The sequence below is a fragment of the Hippoglossus stenolepis genome, chromosome 10 (genome assembly GCF_022539355.2).
Source record: "Hippoglossus stenolepis isolate QCI-W04-F060 chromosome 10, HSTE1.2, whole genome shotgun sequence".
NCBI classification, from domain to species: Eukaryota; Metazoa; Chordata; class Actinopteri; order Pleuronectiformes; family Pleuronectidae; genus Hippoglossus; species Hippoglossus stenolepis.
Genome location: NC_061492.1, coordinates 6017905 through 6045456, shown reverse-complemented (window position 1 = coordinate 6045456; position 27552 = coordinate 6017905). Strand labels below are relative to the sequence as shown.

Here is a 27552-nt window from a genome sequence, read left to right as displayed (position 1 = left end):
AGACGTCTACCATCAACAAAAGTAGCTCCAGGCCAGGTTGAAATCATAACCAAGATTGACTAATGTTTATGGATTTTTTTAGTGTGCGAGTGTGTGAGTGTGTGAGTGTGAGTGTGTGAGTGTGTGAGTGTGTGAGTGTGTGTATGTGGGATATCTGTGACTATTTCTGAAGAAAAAAGGAGCAAGACGGAGGAAGAGAGACTCGGAGAGAGCAGCAGCTGAGCCTCTGTGGAGTTGTTTTGGTCATGGTGCTTGAGCACTCTGATTAATGCTCATAGAGAGACACCAGATGGAGAGAGAGAGCGAAAAAGCACGCGAGAGAGAGAGAGAGAGAGAGAATGAAAGGGTAGAGTAGGAATATTTGGGGAGAAGAGTACCCTGGAAGGAGATGATCAGAGATGGGGGAGATCCAGAGAAAAGGACGGATGGAGGCGAGAGGTGCGGTGGCAAAAAAAAGGGTTTAGACCGAGCACATGGAGATGATTAGAAAAAGGGAGAGAAAGGAAGTGAATCTGAATCTTCTGCAGTGTTTGGTGTTTGCAGTGGTTCTGCACTGACCAGTCATCGCTCAGTCGTCCCCGTCTGCAGTGAAAATCACTTCAAGTGGCCGGTTGTGGTATATTTTCAGGTCGTCCGTCCATCCATCCACTAGAATGCGATATATATATATCAAGAACACCTTATGGTCATTTCTTCAACTGTGTCTAATGTAGTCCAACCATCTGGAAACACTCAGCGGCAACTTGCACGTTCATGACAACGGCAACAACTGATTCTGCAGTTTACAGTTCTGAGTCAACCAAACTTTCAACAGGTTTCAGGCTTCACACATCGTATGTGTACTGTTACGAGCCCAGTGTTGAATTTGGTGCCATTTCAACAAGTGATATGTTCGATATGAATAAACTTTGGATAAACAGGCGCCCGGCGTTGTGAAGCAGCAGCGGCGGAGGCTGGGAATCAGTCGAGCTTTACTGAACTTTGAATAAACAGGTGAACAGCTGTTTGTGCAGCAGCTGTGCAGCTTCAGGGTTCTGCAGTCGGTCACTTTTCCAGTTTCAGATAGAAAAAGCTGCAACCAGCATCACCACAGACCAAACAGGCAGGTTTAGAACAGGCACTGCTCTGGTATAGGTTCATCAGACTTTGCCTCATAAAATCAACATGATCTTAAAAGTGGAATTATTCTCCTCCACAGTTCTTGGGTTACTATGTTTAACCCTCTTAGAATAATGGTGGATCATCGAACAGTAGCATTTGTATGATATGAATATGCATGAGATCCAAATGAATCAGTTGTTGTTCTGCTATCTTACTGGAAAAAAGGGATTAGATGTTTCTCCAAAACTGAACTTTCTTCACCTCAGTGTAAAACGATTCTCATAACTTTTAGAAGCCTCGACTTCACAAGCTCTCAACAGCCTCTGATGAGGAACCTGCTCCTGCTTCGCTCTCTGGGACTGTCTCCGAAACTGTGTTCTATGATGTCAAGCGCCGCTCAGTAATGTTGGAACGTCACAATGTAGCTGTGATGCTGATTACTGCATGATTCACTGATTAATTTATGTTATGCAATGCAAATATGCCCCGAGCTGGATTCCAGGGTGACTGCCTGCACTCTGCACAACTGCTGGTATTAGCTTAAACCGTCCCCCCCCCACCTGTCTTCTGAAAAACAATCATCAGAAGCTGTTCTCCCTTCAGTTTGCTTTCTTACTCTTTCCCCTACTTTCTTCTCTTTTCTTTTCTTTTTCTTTTTTACTTTGGTACCCTGATTTTGCTGTCTTGAGGAAAAGCATTACTCACAGCAGGCGATCCAGCCTCCAGCTCCGGCATCAGCAGTCACTCAGCTGAATCGGGAGGCTAAACCCTTGTGCACATTTTGTAAGAAGCGAGAGGGGCCAGAGAGCGCCTGCTATTTTTTTGGGGGGGGTGTAATTTGTTCTCTCTGCTGATTTATTCGGTCAGTTTTTAGTTTACTTGTGACAGGAATTACTCGCAAATAAAAAAATAATTCAAACAAAAAGTTTTCATTAAAGGCTTTTCAAGGGCCCAGAGTATTCAGGCCGACTTTTGTCCCCCCCCCACCACCACCACCACAACACCCCTGCTTGTGAATACAATTCATCACGAACGCCTGAAGGCAACATCTGGCACAGGCGCCCATTTGGAATCAAGGATGAGCGGATTCAGATTCTGTGTTTTTCTTTTTTTTTCCGGGTTGCTGTGAGCTGACAAGACACATTTCTGATTAAATAATTCTAATAAGACAGAATTTCACTCAAATGTCTAATAAGATAAAACACAAAGTTCAATTTCACTTCATTATTGTTGTGCACAAACACATTTCTACCGATTATTCAACGCTATGACTCAGGAACACGAAGAAAAGCTGTGACAATATTTCACATTTAGTCACATAAAGGAACACACGTGGATATAAACTGTGACTTGACTGGTTGGATCAGGGAAATAACCGTGAGGCACTACGTCTAGTTTAAAAGATTCTCGCATGAAAGTTTGCCTGTGCGAACTTTTTGAGCATGATTCTACAAAAGCGTTCATTATCTCACCAAGCCGGGGTACAAGCCCGAAGAATAATCTTTTGGTGAAGAGTGTATAGTTGGAGATGTAACATTTGCAGAAGGGGAGAATTTTGAAAGAGGCAGAGAAGAGAGAGAGAGAGAGAGAAAGAGAAGAAGAAGAAGAAAAAGGGCGGTGGGGGTGGAATTTGGGGAGATCAGTGGCAGGGAAGAAGATGAGAAGATGAGAAAAAAGGGGATTGGGCCGGTTTTGGGTGCAGTGGGATTACTCCAAGATGTGGTGAGTGGGAGACAGGAATACAGAAAGACAGAGAGAAGGCAGCGCTGCTTTTTGATTCGAGCTAAGAAGCCAAATCCTCCTGGTGTTATTGCAATTTAGGAGATACAGTTCCCCAAATATTGAGCACATGCATTGGAAAAACATGGGAGATCCAGGCTGTTTAAAGGGAAATGTACTAAAGCATGGTTTTGTTTGAGGGTTAAGGTTTTTGCGATTTAACTGCAACTAAAAGTACTGTGCTCACGGTTAAACCCACCGAACTGTTTACGTTGGGGAATTAACATCCATTTAACTTGGTTAAATAAGAGACGACCAAATACCGACTGTTAGCAGGAGGTGGTTAGAAAGTCAAGCTTCCACCTACACTTCTCCTTGGGAGGTTTTCCAGTACTATAAGGGAACGGTATGCTAAGTAGTTTGTCGGATCATCAAACAGCATTTGAACCCCCCCGTCACTACCATATGTTTCTTGGGGCTGCTTCCAACAATTTCCTTACTTTCTGTAAAACCGGAGGAAATATAAGTCCAGGATTAAGCTGCCAGTAAACTCCGGCAGAGCCGCCCGTCAGATGGCCCAATAGCTTCGGAAGGGCCGACGTTAACACGGGTCATTTTACATTTTCCGGACAAAAAGAAAACAGTGCTGTTGTTTCTCTGGTGAAGACAATCTCAGCTCCGAATCTGTTAGTTGTAGGTTTATTTTTTTATTTTTTGGGGGGGGCTTTTGCACCCTTGGCAATCGGCAATGAAATTGAATTGCAAGTGAGTGACAGAAAGAGAGATTGACAGCAAAAGAAATGGGCAAAACAGGAGAGGGAACGCTGAGGAGGGCAAGTGATGGAGATGAGAACGGAGAGATGGTGGCAGAGAGGGGGGGGGAGAGAGGAGGAGATGCTCGGTATGAGAGTCGTTGACCTTCACTCCATGCATCCAGAACCACGTACAGCATTTAGCACATATGGCGCCATCTGACTGTGTGTGTGTGAATGAATGTTAGTATGAGCGCACATGCTTCCATATGTCTGTCTTTGATTTACATGCTAATGTTTACTTGTGTGGATGTGTGTGTGCGTGTGTGTGTGTGTGTGTGTGTGTGTGTGTGTGTGTGTGTGTGTGTGTGTGTGTGTTGTGTGTGTGGCTGTGCCTGCAAATACAGTGTGTATCTTAATTGGACTCCATTCAAGTGTTTAATTACTCGTTAGAGATGCTGCAAAGCAATCTATACAGCAGCTTTTCCCCCGGTCGCTCCCTCTGCCCTCTGTGACTCCAAACCCACACGAGGCTCGAGCGCTCTGACCCAAAACTACATGGATTATTTCACCTCGTCAATCTGGATCAACCCGTTCGTATTGGATGAAGATTCTCGGGGCGGCGAGACGAGACAGTTAATAAGTCAGTCAGTCAGTCAGTCAGTCACTCAGTCAGTCGGCTTGACATCCAGCCAGTTTGTTCATGTGTAAGATTAGCAGTCAGTCAGACGGCTGGCCACGCTTTCACCCCGTTTTCCAGGTGGTCAGTAAATGAGCAGTCAGTCAGTGGGCCAGTCAGTTACGTAATGGTGTTGTCAGCCTGTCAATCACTCCATCGGTTAATCTGTCAGACTGTCAATCAGTGGACGGACAAAAGAACCAATAGACCCTTGATTTTCTGCAGCAAATCTGCAAGTGCGAGACAAGAACAGAGAAAACATTCATCAGTAAAATACCACAAAACACGGAGAAATGCAAATAACATATATTTATTTGCATAATAAATAATAAAGTTTCATGGGGAGAAGAATCCTCCCGTTTGTCCTGATGAAACAGTCTTTGTTTGCCAGACGTCTTGGTGCAGAATATGGGCTGCGTCCGAAATCACTCCCTATTCCCCTACTTCACCATATAGATACTTCTATATTATATTGTATGATATAGATTATATAGTGGTTGTACACTATTTTTCATGGTGCATTATGGGAAACAATGAGTGCACTATATAGGGTGTACAAAACTTTACTGAACATTCGGACACCGCTACAAAATGGCAGACTCACTCTATCGCTGGTATCTTGTATCGTAAATATGGTTTGGCTCAGTAACTCGGCTCCGCTCGGGATAAAGTTGTTGGTAAAATATCCGCTGGAGGTTTTATGGAAATATAAGAGTGAAACTTTCCGAAAGAAAGAAAACTTTTTTTCCCTTGACAAACTCTTGGTGGCCATGTTGATGTACAGCCAAAAGTGTGTCAGAAAAAAAGTGATGAAACTGAATGATAAAATCTGAAGAGTATTGATAGAATGAAAAATAAATCATCCGCCTCTTTAAACATTGACTCGGTGGCTTCGTGACATTTCTTCGGGCAGGGGGGGGGGGGTGGCTGACACAAATCCTCTCTGTCTCCGTGTTGAGAGATCTTGCTTGGACATCAGCCATCAGCTCCTTCTCACTCCGCTTGGGGCCAACCTTGTCGATACCAATACAGCCCGATGCCGTTCACGCCGGCGTCGGTGCCAAAGCATCACGGCGAACGCCCCTCAGAAAACAAGCCGGCTGATACAGGCATATCATGCACCCTGTCTGTCAGCCTGTCAGACGCACCACGTGTGCCCGGGCTCTCATCCTGGCTGTCTGACTAACTTGTCCTTCTTGTCCATCCATCACCGGCTGTGTCACTCTATCTGTCTCGTTTTTTTGGGTCTGTACCGTCTTCTACTTTTTGTCGGCACGCTTTAGCTTCCACAACACCAAGGTGCCAATTACCCTTCCGGGGGGGTCTGGAGGGTAGTTTTTCCAACAAGGTTTGTTATGTTAATTCGGTCTGTGGGTGTCGGGTTGTATGACGGGGAGCATGTTTGTGTCTGATAGTTTGTTTGTATGTGTGCTTGCGTGCATGAGTTTGCCAGGCATTGGCGCAGGCGGCGGCGAGTCCGCAGGGGGGCCCCATGTTTCCCGTCTTGACGAAAAACATAATAACCTTTCAGATGTGCTGAATGTCACCACGCTGATCTATGGGCTACATTATGCCGAGTGACAGATGTGGAACTTGTCACAGCCACACAATGTGAGCGTGTGGTGTGGTTTTGATGGTTTATTTTTTCATGCTTTGTTACGTACGTACAGAACAACACACGTGTGTTACGTTTTCTGTTTCTTGTGTTTACGCAGAACGTTGGAGGAGCTGATATACATAATTAAACATATCTTAACGAGGGCATACATTGTACTGCATGTGTTAATGTATGGATTTGATATATGTGTCAATATGTCTTCCGTGTGCCTGTGCCCTGGGTGTGTTACATGCAGGTGTGTGTGTGTGTCTCAGTGTGTGTTTGTGTAGAAAGCGGGAATGTATTTACTTTGCCCCACATTCCGAGGCATCAGCAGCAATGCAGTGGGAATCGCAGGCAGAGACGACAGCAAGAGAAAGGAAAACCTCATGCTGAGAGAAAAGCATCTAAAAGAGTCTTAGCGAGAGGAAGATGGGAGTGTGTGTGTGAGTGTGTGTGCGTGTGTGTGTGTGTGTGTGTGTGTGTGTGTGTGTGTGTGTGTGTGTGTGTGTGTGTGTGTGTGTTTGTGCGTGTGTGTGTGTATTGATGGGGAGGAGGGATGTCATTTTTAACATAAAAAAAAAAATGAGAAGCGAGCATGAGGCTTGATGGGGGATAAAAATACGTTCAAAGGAAGAAGGGGGAGGGGGGTTAAGAGAGAGACGAGATCAAGGACAAGAAAACAGAGAAGGAAAGAGAATCGTAACGACTGCAAAGAGGAAACAGTATCACAATGTCAAAAGACGCTGCCGTGCACCTGGAGGGGAAGTGGGAGGCGAAGAGAAGGGGGAAGGAGAGCGAGGAAATGAAGCTGAGGTGAGTGGTGAGGAAGGAGAGGAGCTAAAGACAGATTGAAGACAGAGAGATAGAAACCGGGAGTAATGTGGAGTCGATTGAAGAGACACTGAGAGTGACTGAAGCTGCAGAGTGAGACACAGGCTACTTAGAAACACACACACACACGTCAGGAAGCTGCGGTTTCCTCCTGCCAAAAAGCCAAATGAGGTGAAATTGTGCGCATTTCAGAGGAGGAATGTGAAATCTTTCATTTCAAAGGCTCCACATTTTCACTTGGCCAGCAGCCCCCTGCACGGATAGGTGATCGTTGTGGGAGTTTGTTACTGTAAATAAGAGGATGATGATAAACCGGCCACAAAGGTATCGCCCACTGAGCCCATGCAAAACTTGAATCTTCCCAACTTTCGCCTTGAACTGGAAAAGCGGAGATGAATCAGATGTTCAAACTGAAAGTTAATCCACATCTGAGTCATCTGCCTTTTTCTTCTTGACTCAAAAGTGGAGTGATGTGTTGAATAAACAGTCCGTTTAGTTGAAGTTTCTTCCAACAGAAGGAGAACTTTGATTTCCCTGGTCAACCTGAATGTGTGTCTTTCTTTTCCTTTTACCTTGGATTCTCAGTTAAAGGTCACATTCGGTGTTTCTCTACAAAATACACCGACAAACTGTGTTGAGCGGATTTTCCTCCTCATAAAACATTTGCTTTTTGATTATATTTTAAATCTGGATTTGTTTATAGCCACATTAGCCTAATGTCTCCCAAAAGCTCGCCAAAAATTCAAATATGCAGTGTTTTGATTGAAGTGCACAAAAAGCTAACTTACCCATTTTCACAATTTATTACCATGCACGTTAAAAACAAACATGATGTCGCCCACCTGACCACGAAATGGGCTGTAGTCTGGTTTCCATGACAAGAGTCTTTGTCGCACAAAATATTGCATCATTGCAAACGTGGACTGTGGAGAGCTCTCCTGTTTCACTTGACCCATCTTTGTAAGAAAAAAAACTCGATGGTGACTCGGAGGCGACTTTCTCTTTGACTGACATCCCGTGTACCCGGGGCTTTCACTCCGCTGGATGCACACCGCATTACCAAGTGCCACGGAGGGAGATCAAGTGAGGCTGGAGAAAAGGAGGAAGTTATGCATGGAGGGAGACTGGAGGGCGACATAGGGAGAGGGAGAGAGAGAGAGAGAGAGAGAGCGAGAGAGAGAACGGAGGGAGAGAGCGAAGCGTCCTTTGATGTTTGTTCGCTGATCTGGCCCGATGTTTAGGACACAAGCAGGTACGGTAAACATCCGAGGCTTCTCCGTCATCAGGCTCCTGGAGGCTTTGATCACCACCACGTTGAAAGATGGTGTTGATGACTCAGTGGTGCCTGAATACTAAAGAGAGGCCACTACACACACTTATTACTGTACGCACAGATACTTCTACATCTACAGTGCGTTAATGCAGCACACACACACGCGCACACTCACTATACACACACTCACTCTCCTCTGTTAATCTTTCATTTCAACTTTTGAACTCCTCCATTTCTATCTGCTGTTCACCCGGACGCGCACACACACAATACCACAAAAACCTTTTAACACCGACTCTTCACCGCTGATTGGGGTGCAAGCCTCCGAACGAGCCTTTTTTTACGTCCAGATGAGAGCCAGCAGCCGGAAGGCAGAGTGCTGCAGCCGCATCTGGCTAACCTCAGCAGACAATTCAATTGCAGTGAACGAGTGAGGAGAATCTGAGAGACATCGGGGGGGATTAAGGAACGAAGCGAACCATCATATCACATTGCAGAGACAGTGTTAAATAAAGAAATGGCTTCGAGCTGCGGAACAAAACACTGAAAAGACCATGTGCCGAACAACATGCACTTCAACAATACTCTGTGTAACGGACGTATTTTGGAGACTTTCTCATGGAGACACGACTAAGTTCTGAGAGCAGAAAGTTTTCAACATCCATCCTTCTTTCCATTCTGAACCTAATCGTGAAGTTCTTCCTACTTTGGGTAGATTTAGGTGTGAAAATGTATATTGACTGTCAATACCCCAGAGATACAAAAAGCTATTTCTCACTGGAAACGAAAAATAATCAAGTTTTATCACCTGAAAAATATGTATATACATTATTTCTTGTCCTGGTGGGGAGAGTGTGCGCAGGATGAGTCAAACGATAAAGATAATATTCTACTTTGGAGTAAACTACCTGAGGGACTCTACGTGTATAGTTTTATATTACTGTACTTTATAATCCGTAGAATTATAAGGATGGGATACGTTTTGAAGGAAGATGTTGTTTGTTGATAAATGAGACATTTGTAGTGAACATTGCTGCAGTCGATTTTCATGTGTGTTGCATTCTGTCATACATTTGCTTTTTTTTTAAACCGCAACTCTGAGTCACTAAAGTTAGACATAGTGAAATCGTTTGTGTACAGTAGAAGGCCATTAAAAAACTTGGGTAACAAAGCTGTGCTACAGCTACCTGACCACAAACCTGTAAGATAGACGATATATAACGTTTTATTTTTGCTCTCTACTGTCCTTGTGGTGTTTGGTTCATCCTTGTAAACCATTTTGTGCAATAAAAACTTATTGAAGAGGGACAGTCAAGCTCTCTGAAGGAATCAGCTCGCTAATGGTCAGCTAGCAAACGGACCACGCTGCCAATGGCCAAAGGAATGAATTGAATTTGCTCAGGTCTTAATGGTATAAAGAGTAAATACAATGGGTTGAAGGCTGTTTCCAGCAAACTTATATCAACAAAACAACTATAATAAAAACAGAGTGCGTACAAATCTCTCCCTATTTATCACATTGTGCACCACTGTCTGCCATTTTATTCAAGTGTCTGAATTCTGAGTGTGTGAAAGTTTCCACCAAACAGTGCCCTCAAAGATTCAACAATGGGACAAAAACCGCAGAGGTCACGGTTTCTGCAGTCGGCAACAATACCACAATGCACAATGCGTTTCACTGCTGAGCGTCCGTTATATCGCGTAAAGGGAATGAGCGAACAAGGGTGAGATTTCAAACCCTAACACTAACCCACTCATATTTTGGAGCAACACTGTGAAGTTTATTTATCACGTAGATATTTTGGGTTTTTTTCTGCTGCATGTGTCTAAAATTGAAGATGCCGCCCTGTTACATTGCAGGTGGTGATCTCCACATTGAAATAACAGCAATGTGACTTTCATGGAACTCCTACTGGATAATCCACCGACTTCGCTGTGCAGAGATTTCGTCGGAGCAACTTTCTGCATAAGAAATTGTCCCTACGACAACATTTGACAGTGTGTGACACTAATGAAATTCCGTTCACCTTGACTGTATTTGGGGTGGAGGCAGATTCCTCCAGTATGTGTTTTTGAAAGGTTGAACTGATGCTTCGAGAATATGAGGATTCCACACACATATGTCTTAAATTAAAAGCAGGGAAATTATTCATACGCTGTCGTAAATTTTGACATTATCAAGAAAATGACACTTAAAGGGTAGAAGACTGTGAATATGAGTCCTGCACTGGGCACCACTATGTATTTAGGACGGCTCTCTCTCTCCTCTGTCTGCTTCCTGCCTATCATCAGTTTTAAACAATACCCTCGGCTGCAGGAACCAAATATCTCCGATCTAGCAACATGAACGCTGAAGGTGTCGGGTTCTAACAAACTTTTCATACAATGACATTCGTCTTTTAACGTCTTGCAACACGAGTCCAGACCAAAAAGCCGTGTTTCACTAGTTTTCACCTCTGACCACACTTTTCTTAGCAATGTGCTTTACAAAGAAGAAACAACCAGGACAAACCAATGGAACATGAGCAGAGAAAACAATGAGGAAAATAGAATTATATTAATAAATAAATAGGATTAGTCAATGTCAACAAGAGCCTGTGTCAATTATCTGTTAAAGAAGGGATTTAAAAGAAGCTTCAGAATTAGTCTGTTGGAGTTTAATGGACAGCGTAGGCCCGGTCACCCTGAGTTACAAGGGGGAGACCTGGGAGCAGCAGGGCTCCATCACCAGGTCAGTAAATCTGTGAGGTATTTGGGTGCAAGGACATTAAAGACCTCAGGTGTAACCCAAAAGTACACATGCACTGTCTCACTGCACCAGGTTGAGAAGTTAAAATGTTAAATTACTCTGAAGTTAATAGAGTTGTTTGGACGAGGTTTGGGTGAATGGTACAAAGTGCATGACTGTCACGCCAGATGCATCCGTGGTCCCACCGGTCGTTAGGTCCAGGCAACAAAAGCACTTAGTGATGGTTATATTTAAATAAACATGTTGCGTCTGCAAACTTTTTCTGGATTAAACCAGACTGTATATAATTTCCTTAATGTTAACCAGATGTTGTGAGTGCCTAAAAAGTTTCATAGAAGTTAAATAGCTACTAAATTAAATTCTAAATAATAAATTGTCTGACAACATTTTACCGACAACATAATTGGAGTTTACAAAATATGAAAATTAACGACATAACCTCACTGTGTTGATAGAAAACATAATTTATTCATATTCAACTTTCTTTCATAAAGTATTGGCTGTTGGAAATTAGTTAAATAAAGAAATATTTTATAAACACAGTTGCTCAGAGACGGAGCTGCGTTAGAAGAAAGACACACCAATACCTGCAGCAGTGACACCCACACACCTCACACACACACACACACACACACACACACACAAACACACTAACACACACACAAGTTCTGTGAGGAAGATACATGACGTAAGTGAGAGTGCATTCTCATGTCTTTTTTGGCCAGTGCAGTGTGTGTGTTTAATTCCAGATGACACACAGCCTTAGAGGCAGCGATGCAGGGACACACACACTCATCCACGTATGACTACACACACACACACACACACACACACACACACACACACACACACACACACACACACACACACACACACTCCAACATGTTCTGTTTAACGGCTGAGAGTGCGGTGGCGCACACCTGCACCCGCAGTTTGGCGAATTAGGAATGCAGACGGTGTCACAGGAGCAGGGAGCTGAGTAGGTTAATACAACTTAATGTATCCTGGCACATTAGCCCTTTCTTAGATTGAGCATCCTCACTCATCGAGACCTGTTTAACCCCGCCCCCACACACACACACACACACACACACACACACACACACACACACACACACACACATTTCCGTCCAAGCACACGAACACAGTGCTAACGCTCAGACGGTAGTCATCCATAAATGTATCAGTGCACAATCAATAGGCAAAGCACATTTGTCTCGGATGGAAACCCACAATCGTACAAATTAAAAAGAAAGACGGAAAACTCCTCTTCCATCTGCTCTTCCTCCAGCTGGCCTCCTCTTCCTCCTCTTCCTCCTCCTCCTCCTCCTCCTCTTTCTTTCCTCTGCATTTTTGCTTATTTCTGACTTTTTCTAACCCTAATTTCATGCAATCTCATTACCCCTCCTCCGCTCTCTGCCTCTCGCTCACTTTTGTCCTCAGTCTGCACGTATTTCCACTTTTCCCCTACCATTCCTCTCTTTGTCTCACTCCCTCTGTTCTTTCCTATCACTCCTTTTATTCTCATTCCGTGCATCTCTCCCTCTGTTCCTCTCTCTCCCTCTCTGCCTTTTCCCTTTAGTTGTTAATCAGAGTTGATTGGGAGCAGAGAGAGCCGAGAGGAGCTCCCCAGTGGATCAATGCATCTAAATGATCTGCTCAAGGATCCCTTTAGAACCTGCGAAACTCGCTCTGATAGGGCACCGAAGCATGAAGGCACTCATTACATCTAACTCACTTCCTGATTTGCCCTCTGGGAGCGAGATAGGACTGGCGTTATTGGGATAATTTGTCCCAAAGCTAAATATCCCACTAACCAAAAGTGCTTAGACCGAAATGTCTTCATTCGAGGCAATCAATTACTGCCAAGGTGAGGAGGAAAATGATGAATTTGTTTAAAAAGCTTGTGTGCGCGCACGCCATCTGAGACGACGAGATTGCCCCGACAACTGGCTTTGTTTACGCTCATTTGATTGCAGGCATCTTCCTGCGTCTCAAATTTACCGAGCTTGGAGAAACAAGATTTGATAACGTGCAGCAGCTGAATTTTAAACGTGTTTCGATGTGGTACATTTGAAATCAAATTGATCGTGGCCATGGCGAAGGATGACGATAACGACAAATGCCAGAGGAAGTGGTCGCCGCAGACACAGACGCATGCACATGCTCACAGAGTAATCGACACTAGCTTATCACGCATGTGAATTTTAAACATCCTTTAAAGTGTTTAGTGAAGAATATTCAAAGTGAAACGTGAATATCAAAATCACTGTGGGTTGTTGGAAATGCAAAAAGACATTTGAGGAGCGCTGTAAATAAAATATCTGAAGTATTAAATACTTTAAAGAGGCTGATTCATATTGTAGCTGTAAACTTTATATTCTTTAGTATATTAAGCTAAGACTGTTTTATGAATACGTCTTGTGATATTCTCTGTACTTTTAAGTGTTTTATCCAAATCCTTGTGGGGATTAGTCGTCTCAGCTCCATTTTTTTGTTCCAAACTGTCAGTGAGCAACACTGTGACAGCAACTGAAATGTTTCTTCATAACCATAAACATGGACGCTGTGAGTTGAGCTCAAATTCACCATCCTGCTGCGGAAAAATACCCACAAGAGCATCAAATATGCACCAATGCATTGGTAGAAACACTCCCGAACAAATGCACCGCAGTCCTGTTTGACTAATTTCTGCAAAAGAGGGACAAAAATCAGTATCAAGCTGTTTTAGAGGATGATTTAGCCTCTTTTAAAAAATGAAAGTAGGTGTTCATGACCCATTTTTAGACATTTATGTTTTCAGAAGAAGCCAGTGGGCCTGAGGCTGGGGTTCGCAGACAGGGTAGAGGAGTTGAAAAGTTCAATTATAATACACAGTTGGCTTTTTTTATCTTTTAATGGCATTTGTTGGCAATGACAAGAATATAGAATATCACAGGTCTCATCCTTTAGGAGAAGAGCGTCTCACTCCACCGACTTCAAGATTGTAAACACGAGTCCCGCTTTCCGTGCACACGAGCAACATTGGCACAAAACCATAAACCTAAAGAGAGCTTGTATTATGTGGGGAGAGGATGCAGCCATATGGTTGTAATATATCATAACTAGCAGAGGCTTTTGAACAGAGACGGGCGGAGATGCCAACTTATGTTTCTCCATATGTTACCTGCACATGATCCTTGACTCGGTGCCAGAAGGAGGAACGCAGGAAGGAAAATTGCATATTCCTCCACCGCACTTACCCTCCACAATGTGTCTATGCACTGATATGTCTTCTTCACTAACCTCTGACCCACTTCTATTCATCACGCCGACCCCGGTGATCTGGGATGTGTACGGAACTAAGTGGACTCTTACCACAGCTGCCTGTATACACGGCTTTAGGGGACGGGATAATAATGTGTACCCTCCTCCATCACATGACCCACTTCTCTTGAGTGTCAGAGGAGTCGGCTCATTGAGGCGCTCTGACAGGAAGAAAGACTGGATCTCTAACATACAAACCATTCCCCTGATGCATAGCTGACAAAGATAGATCTTATTTTATTAAATAAGAATCAAAAAACACCCTGTTCGATGTTTTTGCTATGCACTGCAATGACCCTCGATAATAAAACATTGGAAATGTCCTCGGAAACAATGCGTTGGATCTCTGAAGGCTGCAGTTGTGTAGCTCTCTGTGACCTCTCAGCTTCCTGGGGAGATGTGCAAACACAGAAATGTCCAAACAGCAGTCATAATATTTCATATAATTGCCGTGCACAGCGTGATTGCACTAAACGGACCCTCACCGCAGTTTTCCTTATGCCGTGCAATCATTCAGAAACTCGATATAGGTTGTAAATATTCATGGTTTTGTAGGGATGTATTTGTAAACTAAACTATTGTCACATGGACGTCTGCCCACTGATTCAGTGCATATTCCTTTGCCTGTTCATTTCTTGAGGAAACTTTAATTTCCTTTCCTTTGTGTCTTGCAGGTTCTGGCACGGAGAGTACAGGGTGGCAGTGAACATCAATGACTATCTGGACATCTACTGTCCTTACTATGAGGGTCCTCCGTCCCACGGGCGCATGGAGCGCTACATCCTCTTCATGGTCAACCACGAGGGCTACACTTCCTGCCAGCACAGGATGCGTGGCTTCAAGCGCTGGGAGTGCAACCGTCCCAGCGGTCCTGACGGACCCCTGCGCTTCTCAGAGAAGTTCCAGCTCTTCACTCCCTTCTCCCTGGGCTTTGAGTTCAGGCCCGGACATGAGTACTACTACATCTGTAGGTTATCAGCCTGGCACTGTTACTCCTTATATGTGTGTGTGTGTGTGTGTGTGTGTGTGTGTGTGTGTGTGCAGGTAAAAATGGTGTTTGTCTGTTTGTTGTGTGCATGTGAGTGCGCGTGTGTCCTGTGTTTGCATGTAATCCACCCTCCTGTTCAATATGCATTTGTAAACCACGTGTAAATATGCAATCAACAGAAGCTGATTGAGAGAGTTCTCAAACACAGCCCGCCATGTCGCTCGCACAGCCACAGGCGAGCGTAAACACACCTTCCATCGCTCACACACCCCCCCCACCGCACTCGCTCACTCTCCTTATTTCTTGATGTATCTCTCTGCTTCTGTGGAGAGTGTAAGTGGTGTGCTCAGCAAAGTGGTAAAAATGTCACCGGGCGTAGTTTGTAATCATTTTTATATTAGCTGTATTGATGTTTCTCCTCACATCAACAAGTGATGTATTAGTATCACAGATGGGCTTTGCCCCCTGAGACTGTTTTTCTGAACAGAGTTAAAACGCTATCATTCCCCCGCCAGGCATGAGACAAATCGTATCTTCAAATTACTCTTAAACATTGTTTTCAGCTGCCAGATGGGTGGGATAGATTTACTACATCCGAACAGTTTACTGCAAGATCACTGGGTTATCAGAGAAATGCACATTAAATTGACTTTCAAAAGCTTTGCTGTCGATGCCCAAACTTTCCCGCCGCTGCTCGGAAAACAGCCACTTTTTAACTTCAGACGAGACGTCCTCCTGTTTGAATTCACAGAGCAGCTGGGGAAATGTTTGCAAAGGAACAAATGATCGATTGTGTTGATTTTGTGGCGAGAAGTGAGAAGATGCAGTGTGCAAACTTAGCATTAAATACTTTGTAGACTCGATAATGTTTCAGATGTAACTTTCAGAGGTTAAATCTATTTGACTTACTCTAAAGCTGTAACTGTTGTATCTGCAATGGTCAAAGCTATTACCTCCACCATGGAGGACATGTTTTCACCCCTGTCCGTTACAGATTGCACAAAAACAACTCAACAGATTTCCACCAAACTTGTGTGGAAGGATGAAAGGAATCGGTTCGGATCCAGGAGTTGTTTTTCATCGTCTTTCACATTGCGAGATATTCAACATTTTCACTGTTTTCCCAGGGAATAATGCAAAGATCCATTTGTTTTTTACTTTCATATCAAATGCTGCTTGTCAACAGTAATTCTTTTCGACGTCTCCTCTGAAAGACGACGAGGAGCATGTCTGCCTCTACGCAGGTCGCTTCATTTATCCCTGTGGTGCGGCTCCACACTCGGCTGGAAACCGACCTTAACCTCTTCAGTCGGAGATGAAGCGTTCTCACCATGACCCATAATGGGATGAGGTTCTCAGTTCCCCAGTCTAAGGTCGCCATGCAGGTGCAACATATTTCTTTGACTGACAGTGATCTGTCCTTGGACACAGATTCTGACCTTACAGAGATCATATATCTCCTCATCACACAGATACTGACACAGGTTGGAATGCAAATTTCCTTTGTAATAGAGCTCTTGAATGTAATCTCTGGAAAATCAAACCGTAACGCACAACAGTACTTGATTACTTTTACAGATGATGAGATAGAAAGCAAAACTATTTGTCGCAAATGAGAAAAAATGATACCAAGTATTTGCAAATATATTTTTTTGTCTGTCGCTGTCACATAGAGACGAAGAGACTAAGATTGCAGCCGCCCAATGTCCTTGTGTACTTTCCCAGTCGGTACACACACACACACAAACTCACACTCTTTTGTTTTCTGTCTCATGTAAGGATGGACAGGGCCCCTCCAGAGTTGTATAGTTGCTGACTATAGTACTGTGTCTCTGGGACCCCTGAGGGCTGTGTGTATTCCGCAAGGCTTGAGTGTGTGTGTGTGTGTGTGTGTGTGTGTGTGTGTGTGTGTGTGTGTGTGTGTGTGTGTGTGTGTGTGTGTGTGTGTGTGTGTGTGTGTGTGGGGGTAGGGCTGGTTGCGGGGTCAGTTGTCAGGCAATTGTGAGTCCATGAAAGGCCATGTCCATCATCTTGAGTGACAAGCGCACACACATTTTTTGTCTCTCGCTGTTTCTCATGCACACACACACACACACACACACACACACACACCACACACACACACACACACACACAGAGAGAGAGAGTCATACACACATGAACAGGTCAGTATTGATGTGGAATGACTGCATGGGACATTTTTAACCACCCGGCCCTTCCAGTGTGTGTGTGTGTGTGTGTGTGTGTGTGTGTGTGTGTGTGTGTGTGTGTGTGTGTGTGTGTGTGTGTGTGTGTGTGTGTGTGTGTGTGTGTGTGTGTGTGTGTGTGTGTGTGTGTGTGTGTGTGTGTGTGTGTGTGTGTGTGTGTGTGTGTGATATTCTACAGAGTAAAACACATAAATCTTTGATGCTGATTTGCAGCCGGACCTGTGTGCCTGTGTGTGTGTGTGTGTGCCTGTGTGTGCACGTTGGCGTGTGTGTTTGTCATGTGGTTGACATGTTGACAGGTCTGCTCCACCTCTTACTTCTCCCAGCTGCCATCTGATGAGGTTGAGTGATTTTCAATGGGTTTTCGGGGGGGCCGCCGGACTGTGGATGTGCTGGGAACAAGAGGCACTGCAAGAGCTGATAAGACTTTTGAGGAAAAAAAGGGGAGACAAAAGTGAAAATTGTTGGAGGTCACAGAGAGAAGAAAAGGGGGGAAAGGAGAAGGGGGCATCTCTCCACCTCTCTTTCTCTCCCAGTGTTGCCATTTTTCAGTCAAACAGTGGGGAAGCCAAAAACAAAGAGGTGCAGCGGGACAGAGAACCTGATGCCAGGCCAGCGGCGCATCGCCACAAAACAATCTCTCTGCACGCTGTTAGGAGGGTAGGTGGATGATTCGTATCAAATTGGAGGCAAAGGAAGTGGGCTACAGAGAAGGCATGAAAGGGTAAAGGAGGTGAAGGGCAGAGGGAAGGATGGAGGGAGGAGTTGTGGGCAGAAAAAGAGGGAGGAGAGGGCAAGGGAAGGGTCGGATTTATTTCCTGTGCGCTGTGGATCTTGATGACGGTCCTCTTTAGGGTCACCGTGGGCTCCGGCGATGCGGACTTCCTCAAGGGAGAAGGCCAAAAGGTCTCCACGCCCGCTGCCGCATCCCATCAGCGTTTGTTCGCATATTCCTCAACACATCCGCATATACGTGTGTGTCGAGTTGGTCAACCATCACCTCTGAGGTCTCCACTTCTATTTCACATCAGAGTGAAGTGCGACTAAAAACCCAGATTCAGTTTCATTTACTGCACTTTGAAGTTTGAATTACAGTCACTTTTTAACACTTCTCCCCATTTTTGTTGGGGAGGGATTCAGACGGGGGGGGGCGTGGTGGCTGAGTGGTTAGCACCGTCACCTCTCCTGTGAGAAGGGCGAGCCGCGGCCGTGAGGAATTTCCATGGATTTCATTCCCCCGTTCCAAAAGACATTCAAGTCAGGTCGATTGGAGAGCGACTTATTTCCCTAAGGTATGAATGCGAGTGTGACCGAATCCCAGTATGTGGGCTCATCCCTCACAGACTTGTTTACACTGCCTGAAGTGCTTAGTATGTTTACAGGAGTAGCTTGGGACCATGGGTTTATTTAGAACTTAAAAGCACATTATAAAAAATAAAAAATATATATATCCAAATGCTTGAAGCAATAAATTACATCAAAAAAGTAATAGGCTGCGGTAATGACTACAGCAAAGTCCAATTCTAACAAGTTATTCAGCGTAAAATACTGCCCTTCCTTTACACTCCTGATTAACCAGCCATGACATATTTCTACCAACTTGATTACAATTTTGTGTGTTTCACTTTGCGCTAACAATTGCCCAGTGAACGAGAAGAGATGTCTGCACGTATCTGTGTCAGAGGAAAAGAGGTCAGCGCCAAAGACGTCTCTGACTTCTGAGTCTCCAAAAGGGGACGGGGCTCGACCACCGTCCTGTGACACTTGTTTGAGAGCAGTCAAAGTGAATTAAAACATCATTTGGAAGGACAACATTTGATATAGCCGGGTCCTGCATTGTTACTTAAATGATAAGGCTCCTCCATGATCTTTATCAGTGCTCACAATTCCAATACAAAGGCCCAAACCTGGCTAATCACTAAGCTCATTCATTCCTACCAAAGACATACGTAGATCTTCAGAAATCTATCATCTCTATAGGTTACTACCTCCACCAAGAAGCTAATGTTGCCCCCTGTCCCATTGTTGGTTGGTTGGTTGGATTGTAAGCACGACTACACAAAAACAACGGATTTTAACGAAACTTGGTGAATGTTGTAGAATCCATTAAGATCTGGATCAGGGGGCAGATCCAAAAAGCTTTTCTCACTTTCCATAACATTTTGAGATGATGGAGTTTTTCCAGTTAATGGATCTTAATGGAAGAAATCAGGCACGTTTGGGGAACTGGTATTCATGAGTGGGTGAGATTTGGCGCCGCTCGATTGGATTCAGGGGACTAGAGGTATATGCGCTCTACTGAGTGCCATCTAGATTAACATTTGCTGAATCTGCTGGACGCTGTAGCTTTTAGCAAACATGACTCGCACAGAAGTAAATAGAGCATCTGGTGGGGAATATTTTCAGCTGTGCAATAATGTGCAGTTGGGGATCTCGTGAGTTCACAGCAGGACAATGAATGTGAGATTTCACAAGTTGTTGGTTTGATGAAGACAAGAACATTTACAGTATCACCAGTTGTATAATTTTACATTGAGATCCGGTCCAGGGGGGCCGGCGTGGTGGTTAGCACTGTTGCCTCACAGCCAAAAGGGTCCTTGGTTTGAATCCTAAATTGTGTTGTTGAGTGTGATCGGTTGTTTGTCTCTGTTTAGCCATATTCCGACATGAACCCTAACCCTTTATCGGTGTCCAGGGTTTAGCCACGATGTCACCCAGTGTCAGCTGGGATTGGCTCCAGCTCCCCTTAAGTGCCACAGCTAGTGGATGGATAATGGACGGTCAGGTCTTATTTTGGTTCCCAAAGTCCAATCTACCTTAATAAGCTGCTTATTACGAAATAAATGTGTTTCATTTGTTTTCTTGTTGACCGGATTTATTATAAAGAGAGAGTCGGGAAAAAGAGGAATGGGAGTGATTGGGGGGCCCTGGGTTTGTTTTTGCGACAGGGCCCACAAACAGATTAATCAGGCCATGGTCGCAGCAATCTCTCCTTTCTCGTCATGCTGCTAACCACCTGGTAATAAGCCTCTAGCCCTCAGTGACAGAACACTATCAAACTTTTATTAAATGTCCCCAATTACTTCATGAGTGCAATCAGCGGCGCAAATCACTTTATCTCTCAGCTAATCTCCTCGTCCAATCTCTCTGCTTTTTTTCTTTCTCTACAGCGTCTCCTCACCCGAACCATGTGGGGCGGGCGTGTCTAAAGCTGAAGGTGTATGTCAGACCTCCAGGTGAGTCACGCTCCAACTACACACCCACACTCGCGCACAGACACACACTCGCCGACGCACACAGAGGTCCAGATTGGCTATCAAAGTAAAATTAGGGGGGAATAAGAGGCTTGACAGAATGCCCCGGCAACAGTCTCTGCTCTGATTCACAGGCCGGCCAGGCAACACTTTAACACCTTTTGCACAAACACACACACACACACACACATTCTGACACATGCCGGCGCACACATAAGAATGCACAGGCGCAAACACACACATAGACGCGGGAGAAGAGGCACAGGCACAAAGTGGCATACGCACATCACATCAAATCACATCACATCACATCGCACTGGGTGTGAGGGAGACCTTCTGTCCTTGTAAAGAGAGAAGGGGGCAGGATGAAAGTGCTCTCTGAAAACGCTACCAGGCCGCAAGCGCCGCTCTATTAGCTAGATTTACTCATGAGAAACCAGAGAGCAATCTAATAATAAACCAATCGCATACAGAAGAAGTCTAATCTAATATTAGACACTTCATATTTTTTTATGAAATCCGCCTCATGCACCAGCCATGTGGTAAAAAGATGAAGCAGGTCTTCTTTTTTTTTCTTCCCCCAAACAGCAGGCGGCCTGGTAAGACACACTCTTTAGAAAATAGCTCCTCTCAGATCGCTGACACCAGAGCAGACGTGTCGGCCGGTGATAGTGCCCGTTTCAAAAATAGCTAGACGGCGGATTGGCATACACGGGGGGATCAGGTTGCAGCAGGCATTACGCTAACCTTGCGTTATCCTGAAAATCTACCTGAGCGCCTTTCCAAAAGACGCCCTCGTGAGTTTCCTCGACCCGAGCCAGACTGAGGAATCAAACCTGGGTAGTAACACGTCTCCCCAGATAATGACACGGCTTTGAAGATCTTCGTACAAGGATGAGAGTCGGCCTTCGCAGCTTTCAAGGCTCAGATCATTCCATCTTTTTTCGCTAAGGGGGAAGGAAATTCTCTCCTCCTCCATAATTACTGAAACAACATACGTTCCTTTATTCTGTCATTGCTGCGGCTCCTCTCTGAGATCCTGCTTCTTTTTTTTTTGTGCTGTTAAAGTAATCTGTCTGACATTGCAACTTCCATCTCGTCTGTGAAATACTGTCACTCGGGTGAGCTGTGAGGGGCTGCACGTGTGTGTGTGTGTGTGTGTGTGTGTGTGTGTGTGTGTGTGTGTGTGTGTGTGTGTGTGTGTGTGTGTGTGTGTGTGTGTGTGTGTGTGTGCGTGTGTGTTAGCTGCTCCAGATTCTGAGTCGCTGTGATTAAACTGTAATTAGGTTGGTTAAACCCCCTGCAGAGCTCAGTTGCTGTCGTCTTCTCCTCCTCCCTCCTCCTCCTCCCTCCTCCCTCCTCGCTCTTTCCTCTTCCTCATCCTTCTCTGCCATCTTCCCTCAGCCTCTCCCCGGCTGTTGAAGGGTGAGACTTCTCCAGTTTGTCGCTCACGTTCCACACTGTCCCCCCTACCCCCTTGAACAGTCTCGCCTGTCTACCCATTGTCTCTAAATCCACTTCCCCCTGTTCATCCACTCTCAGATTGTCTTGTCTATTCCGTGTCCCTCTCAGTTCAGACGTTTTGTTCGTGCTCCTCTTCTCTCTGTTTCAGATGGGTCGGGATATGACTCTCCGGAGCCCTTCCTGACTGACGGAGGTCCGAGCCGGAGGCCAGGGTGCGTGGCCCTGTTAGCTGTTCTGGCCTCACTGGGACTCTCCTCCTGGCTGTGACCCCTCTCCCCCTCTTCCTGGAGCTCCCACCCAGGGTTGCTGAGCCGGGCTGGCTGTCCCTCTAAATCCACCACCCCTCAGGGAAGCCTTCTGTCTCCGTCCCCCTCCTCTCCCACCTCCACCTCTATACAACCACCAACCACCCCCACTGCCAGCCCCCTCCATGGCCCAGCCGTGGACACCCTACCCTGGCCTGGCTGAGAGGGCTGGGGTCGTGAGCTGCCTGGGAATCGACCCTTCATCTCTGATCCCCAACTTCTGGGTGGGACAGCACCTCTCAGCTGAAGAACACAAGGGAAATGTCTCTGCACTCATATCAGGGGGTCCTTTTTTGATTTGACTATTGACTTTTAGCCACCGATGGGGTAGATATAGCCGTGGCCATGATTAAACTTGTCGCGTGCAATTCCTATCATCCAATCACGGCAGGATGCATTTAGCGATAGGCCTGGATGCACAAAAATTGGATTTTTTGCACACATTGCTATCCCATCCTCACACCAAGTATTGGAAGTGGCCAAGCTTGAATTGTAATTGGAATTCTGCACTATCTGGATGAATTCCAGCTACAAGGAGAAAAAAAAAAGAGCCGATGTACAGAGATGGAGAGGAGGGAGAGCGGCCTGGCCTGTGCGGAAAAAGAAAATAGGAAAAACGACTTGGGCACCGATTTAAATATGGGAAATGTAATATTGTTTGTGTTGATATTTTCAGACCCAGTGTATATGCACAGCGACGTGATATAAAAGTCATAGAGATTGATTTTTTATGAGAAGCTCAGATATCGTATTATAATGACAAGTATAACCATAGCCTGTTTCAGTAGGAGGGTTTGGGTGTGTGTGGGCGAGGGGGTTTTCCGGGTGGGGGTTTGGTGAGGTGTACATTTTTTCAGGTGGGGAACGTGTTTTGTCTTCGTGTTTCTAAACAAAGCATTTATCACGGCCTGGCCAGCACAGGCGTCTTCAGCACCGTCTAATGTCGACCGGGTCGGGTGACTTCTGGAACCATGTCTTTTCTCATGTATGAATGTACCACTGGTCACCCACCTCTTTGTCTCTCTGTATTCTTTTTGTTTTTGACTGTGGTCACTTACGGTACCTTCTCTTCTTCGGACTGGCAGGATAAATGGGGTTGGGGGATTTGGGGTTGTGCGGGGTGGGGGGGTGATGTTAAAGGATGAACGGGTGAGAAAAGGAGGCGACACTCAAGTTGCATGACCACTGTGAAACCCTCAGATCAATCTTGTTTGTAACGATGATATATTTTTTCATGGGGAAAAATCAGAAACACCCTGCCACCGCTCTCTTGCTCTCCCAGAGACTCGTTTTCTGACATCAAAAGAAGAAAAAAAAAAAAAAAAATATCAAACCTCTCTCCTCACGCACTTTCTCCTGACTGGCTTTCGGTCATTTGATGGATTAGCTCGGGCCGGGAGGCAAATGGACCCTCGGGGGGGAGGGGGGGAGAAACTGACTGGAAATCCTCCCTCAGAGCCCAGGCCAGATCACAATGGACGTGAACACTGACTGAAGCTGGTCCTGGGTGTGGGGGGGTTAAACCATAATGTCGGAAGTGCATAGACTGTGGTATATGAGGGGAGGTGTGTGTGGCAGCATCACAACAACAACACACATGTGGGGCACGCATACACACACACACACACACACACACATACATATACACATGCAGTCTGTGATTACAAGGCTGTTCCTCTGGTGGGAGCATCCATGGACGTACTTTAAAGGGAACAGCACAAAGAGAGGAGGGGGAGAGAGAGAGAGAGAAAGTGTGTGTGTATCATGGGACTGAGACTTCTTTAATGTTGGGAAGCGAACATAATGAGTAAGCACTGTGAACACACACACACTATGACCCATGTACAGATACACACACACACGCGTGCAGACATTAACACACAGACATTTTCAAAGACATGGCATGCACATTACACACACACACAATACACACAAACGAGGGTAAGCACTTCCTTCCCTGTTTCATCTTATTTTTGTAGCATTTAAAATCACTGTTAATTACTCCTGTGTGGGATGCAGTGATGGGGTATAGCCTGTGGATGATTAAAAAAAATGTGTCTTCTCTTCTTCTATTCCACCGATGCTGTCCTGCTATCGTTCTTCTCCTTCTTCTTCTTCTTCTTCTTCTTCTTCTTCTTCTTCTTCCTCCTCTTCTTCCTCTTCTTCTCTTCTGGTTTGTGATCCATGGTTGGTAGTGGTAGGATGCCTCCAGGTCTCAGCGTCATGTATGAGTTTGTCTCCTTTTCTGTTCGTGGTGTTAATTTTGTGGAAGCTGACCTCATTCATTAATGTCAGTCGGTCAAGAGTAAACACAGGAGTCAGAGCGAGGAGAGAAACACACAAATAAAGATTGTCTTTTTGTCTACTCGGAAAAAAACGAGACAAGTGAGTGGGGGTTTTCTTCAGTGGAAATGTGAATTCATGTGATTGTATCCATGTCTCAGACTCCTTCCTACCTGGGTCTTTATTTGGCCCCAGTCAATCTTCCTCTGACGTCAAAGTCCTGGGACGGTGAACGCTGAGCTCTGCCAGTCAAAGCATGAAATTATTCAGATGAAATCATCCTCTCCAATCTTCAGCTGTTTCTCCCTCAGCGATGTGACAGCTAATCTGAACTGCTGACAACGTGGAGACTGAATAGCTTGATAGCCTCTCCTCTCTTGTTTCCATCAGCTTTCCGGCAGGGTGGCCCGACCGGTGATGGAAAGTGCATCTACTCGAGTACTTCAGTATTTTCATCACCTGCTTCTTTATGTGTCCTCCACTTCATTTTAGAGGGAAATATCCAACTTTTTTACTGCACTACATTAATATCACAGCTTCGGTTACTAGTTATTTCTCAGATTTTGCATTTTTTTAAAAACACAATTTAACCAGTGGTTCCCAATCTGACCTCTTACAAAGTGTGCAGTTACCATGTCACATGTCGGATGTTTATGAGTGCATCTCGATTCTGGTGTTTTTTATATGCATATTTTCACTTTGCGCATAAATAGAAATGTGTGTAAATGCAGGAATTTAAAAAATATATATATTAAACTAACACTTGAAATGAACAAATGCCAAATTTCCATCACATTTTCCATCCTTTGGGTTTGAGGTTTGACTAGTGCTCTTTCAGTTACTCAATCACATTGTGCCCTATATTCTCTGGTGCTTTAATGGCACCCAACTGGAGAATGAGCTCCTCCAGCTCTTTTATCTCAATGCGCCTAACTCCTAATATTTGCATAACAGAAGTGGATGTAAAAGTGCTTCAATTTACATTTTTTATTTAGCCTGAATTCTGGAAATATGGTAACAATATTCGGATGGAGAGTTGACCTAGGGGCTGTTTTCCACTCCACATTTCTCCCGTGGTTTCATTAAAGGTAGGGTTGGTACGTTGTTTCAGCCTGTGCTCTCACTCACAAGTCACAGAAAAGTCGTCTTCTACCAGTTGTCAGTGCGTGTGCATGTGTTTTTGGATCTCTGACCAGATGGCAGATGGGATGTATCGGTCGGCTAATGACACGGAACCTGCTCTTGCTATTTTACCAGGATTACCAATCCTAGCTTTAAATATATAAATGTAAAACATGTTTTTGATTAAAAGAGGTTGAAGTATTCATTATCTTACCTCATAATTTTTCAACCTTCAGATTTATCTTGTGATTAATCACGTGGCCTGACTCTTAGTTTGGGAACCACTGGATAAAGCTGGACCACCTTTAACACTACAATATTACATATGCGTTGATGCATCCCTTTTACCAGCCTTTTAACATAATATATAATAATAATAATCATTTTGCTGATAATATTTTGTACTTTCCTGTTTTTTCCAATGCAGTGTTGGTAGTTTTACTTAACAAGGATCTGAATACTTCCTCCACCACTGGTTCACTACTTAGAGAAGTTGCTCTGAAACTGAAAAGGTTTGACCATGTGCCCCTGAATAAAACACGGGACATTGCATGTGATGCCTAAAGGCTAAAAGTCTTTTAAAAAAGAATATCAAATGTTTCCTCCCTTTTTAAAGCTCCATAGATTTCCATGAGATATATGGACATGAAGAGATCAACAATAGACACTTTCCCCTAATGGGTATTGTAAGGGCCGGTATCGTGAAACATTTATCAGCCCTCGTTCAAAAAGCGTCACTTGAAACCACCGACTTGTCTCTTTTAGCAGCATGATGCAAAACGAATATAAGAAATGTTGTTTTGGGGGGAAACAGGTACATGAATAATAGATGAGGCCTGGCCTGCCATGTTTGGCCCTCCTGTGCAAAGCGGGCTAATGGCTATCGATGTCTCTAGTTTCCGTCAAATTGCTTCACATGATAGCTCAATTTAAATGGAGAAAGAGTATATTCCAGTGAAAAGGAGACAAGGGAATAAAATTATCTCTGAATACCGAGACACGAGCTTGGTCAGCCAATTCTTTGTCCTGACAAGTATCGGGTGCCGGCGGAATTAGCCCAACGTAAAATTAAGCCCGATCAAGCAAGGCCTCGGAACCCTCCCATGTCACGGCCCTTGTGAGAGGAAAAATGGAGGGAACGGAGCCAGAAATGAACAGATGTGCTCCTTGAAATCATAAGAAAACCCGTCATCTGGACCATGTCACTGACACACATGCTGTAAACACACCATTATATCCTCATGTATTCTCCTCCAGATCGCATTAATCTCTTGTGTTATTTTAGCGTCTCTCATTGGCTGGCTTACATGTGGGACAATAATTGGCGAGAATAAAATTTGGCCCAAATGATGTTGGTTTTGGCAACAACAAAAAAGGAAATGCAGATGGCGAACCTTTCTCCGCTCTCTTCCTCTTTCTTCTGTCCCTTCATCTCTTCTTCTGTTGATTTCTTACTCTTGCGGACACGTTATTAGGCTACAGGCTAATCTTTTCTCCTCTCTCCCCTGTACTTTTGTCTCCTCGCGCTCAACTAACTGGCATGATTTAGGAATTATGGAATTAGGGCAGCGCTCCCATCTCTATTAATGAGAAACGGCATGATGAAAGAGCTTGATCCTGAGCGTGCCATCTGTAGTCACTATTACACATTCACTTAATCTATCTCTCTTTCTCTCACCACTTTCTATTATTTCTCTCTCTCTCTTCCTTCCTCTGTCAAACACACACACACACACACACACACACTCATACCTCACTTGTAATTACAGAGGAAATACTAATTCTTAGCTCTTCAAGCACTGTTGGATGTGGCGTGAAATGGTGAAATGGCATGGCAGGAAAGTTAAGTATAGACCACACACCTATGTATAGACACAGGTGCACACACACACACACACACACACACACACAAACTCACA

At 44.7% G+C, this 27552-nt stretch overlaps 1 protein-coding gene across 2 annotated transcripts in view; it reads left to right on the top strand.

Moving 5' to 3' along the window:
• The window catches only part of efna2a (ephrin-A2a), a 76791-nt gene extending 53468 nt beyond the window's left edge, over positions 1–23323 (top strand). Inside the window, exons 2-4 of one of the 2 annotated variants that reach the window (XM_035167793.2) lie at positions 14685–14977; positions 20376–20441; positions 22072–23323. In XM_035167793.2, coding sequence (XP_035023684.1) covers positions 14685–14977; positions 20376–20441; positions 22072–22190 — 478 coding nt within the window. In that variant the 3' untranslated portion in view covers positions 22191–23323. The remainder of the gene's footprint in view (positions 1–14684; positions 14978–20375; positions 20442–22071) is intronic. The other variant, XM_035167794.2, reaches the window with a different exon arrangement.
• Positions 23324–27552: the final 4229 nt, after the last annotated feature.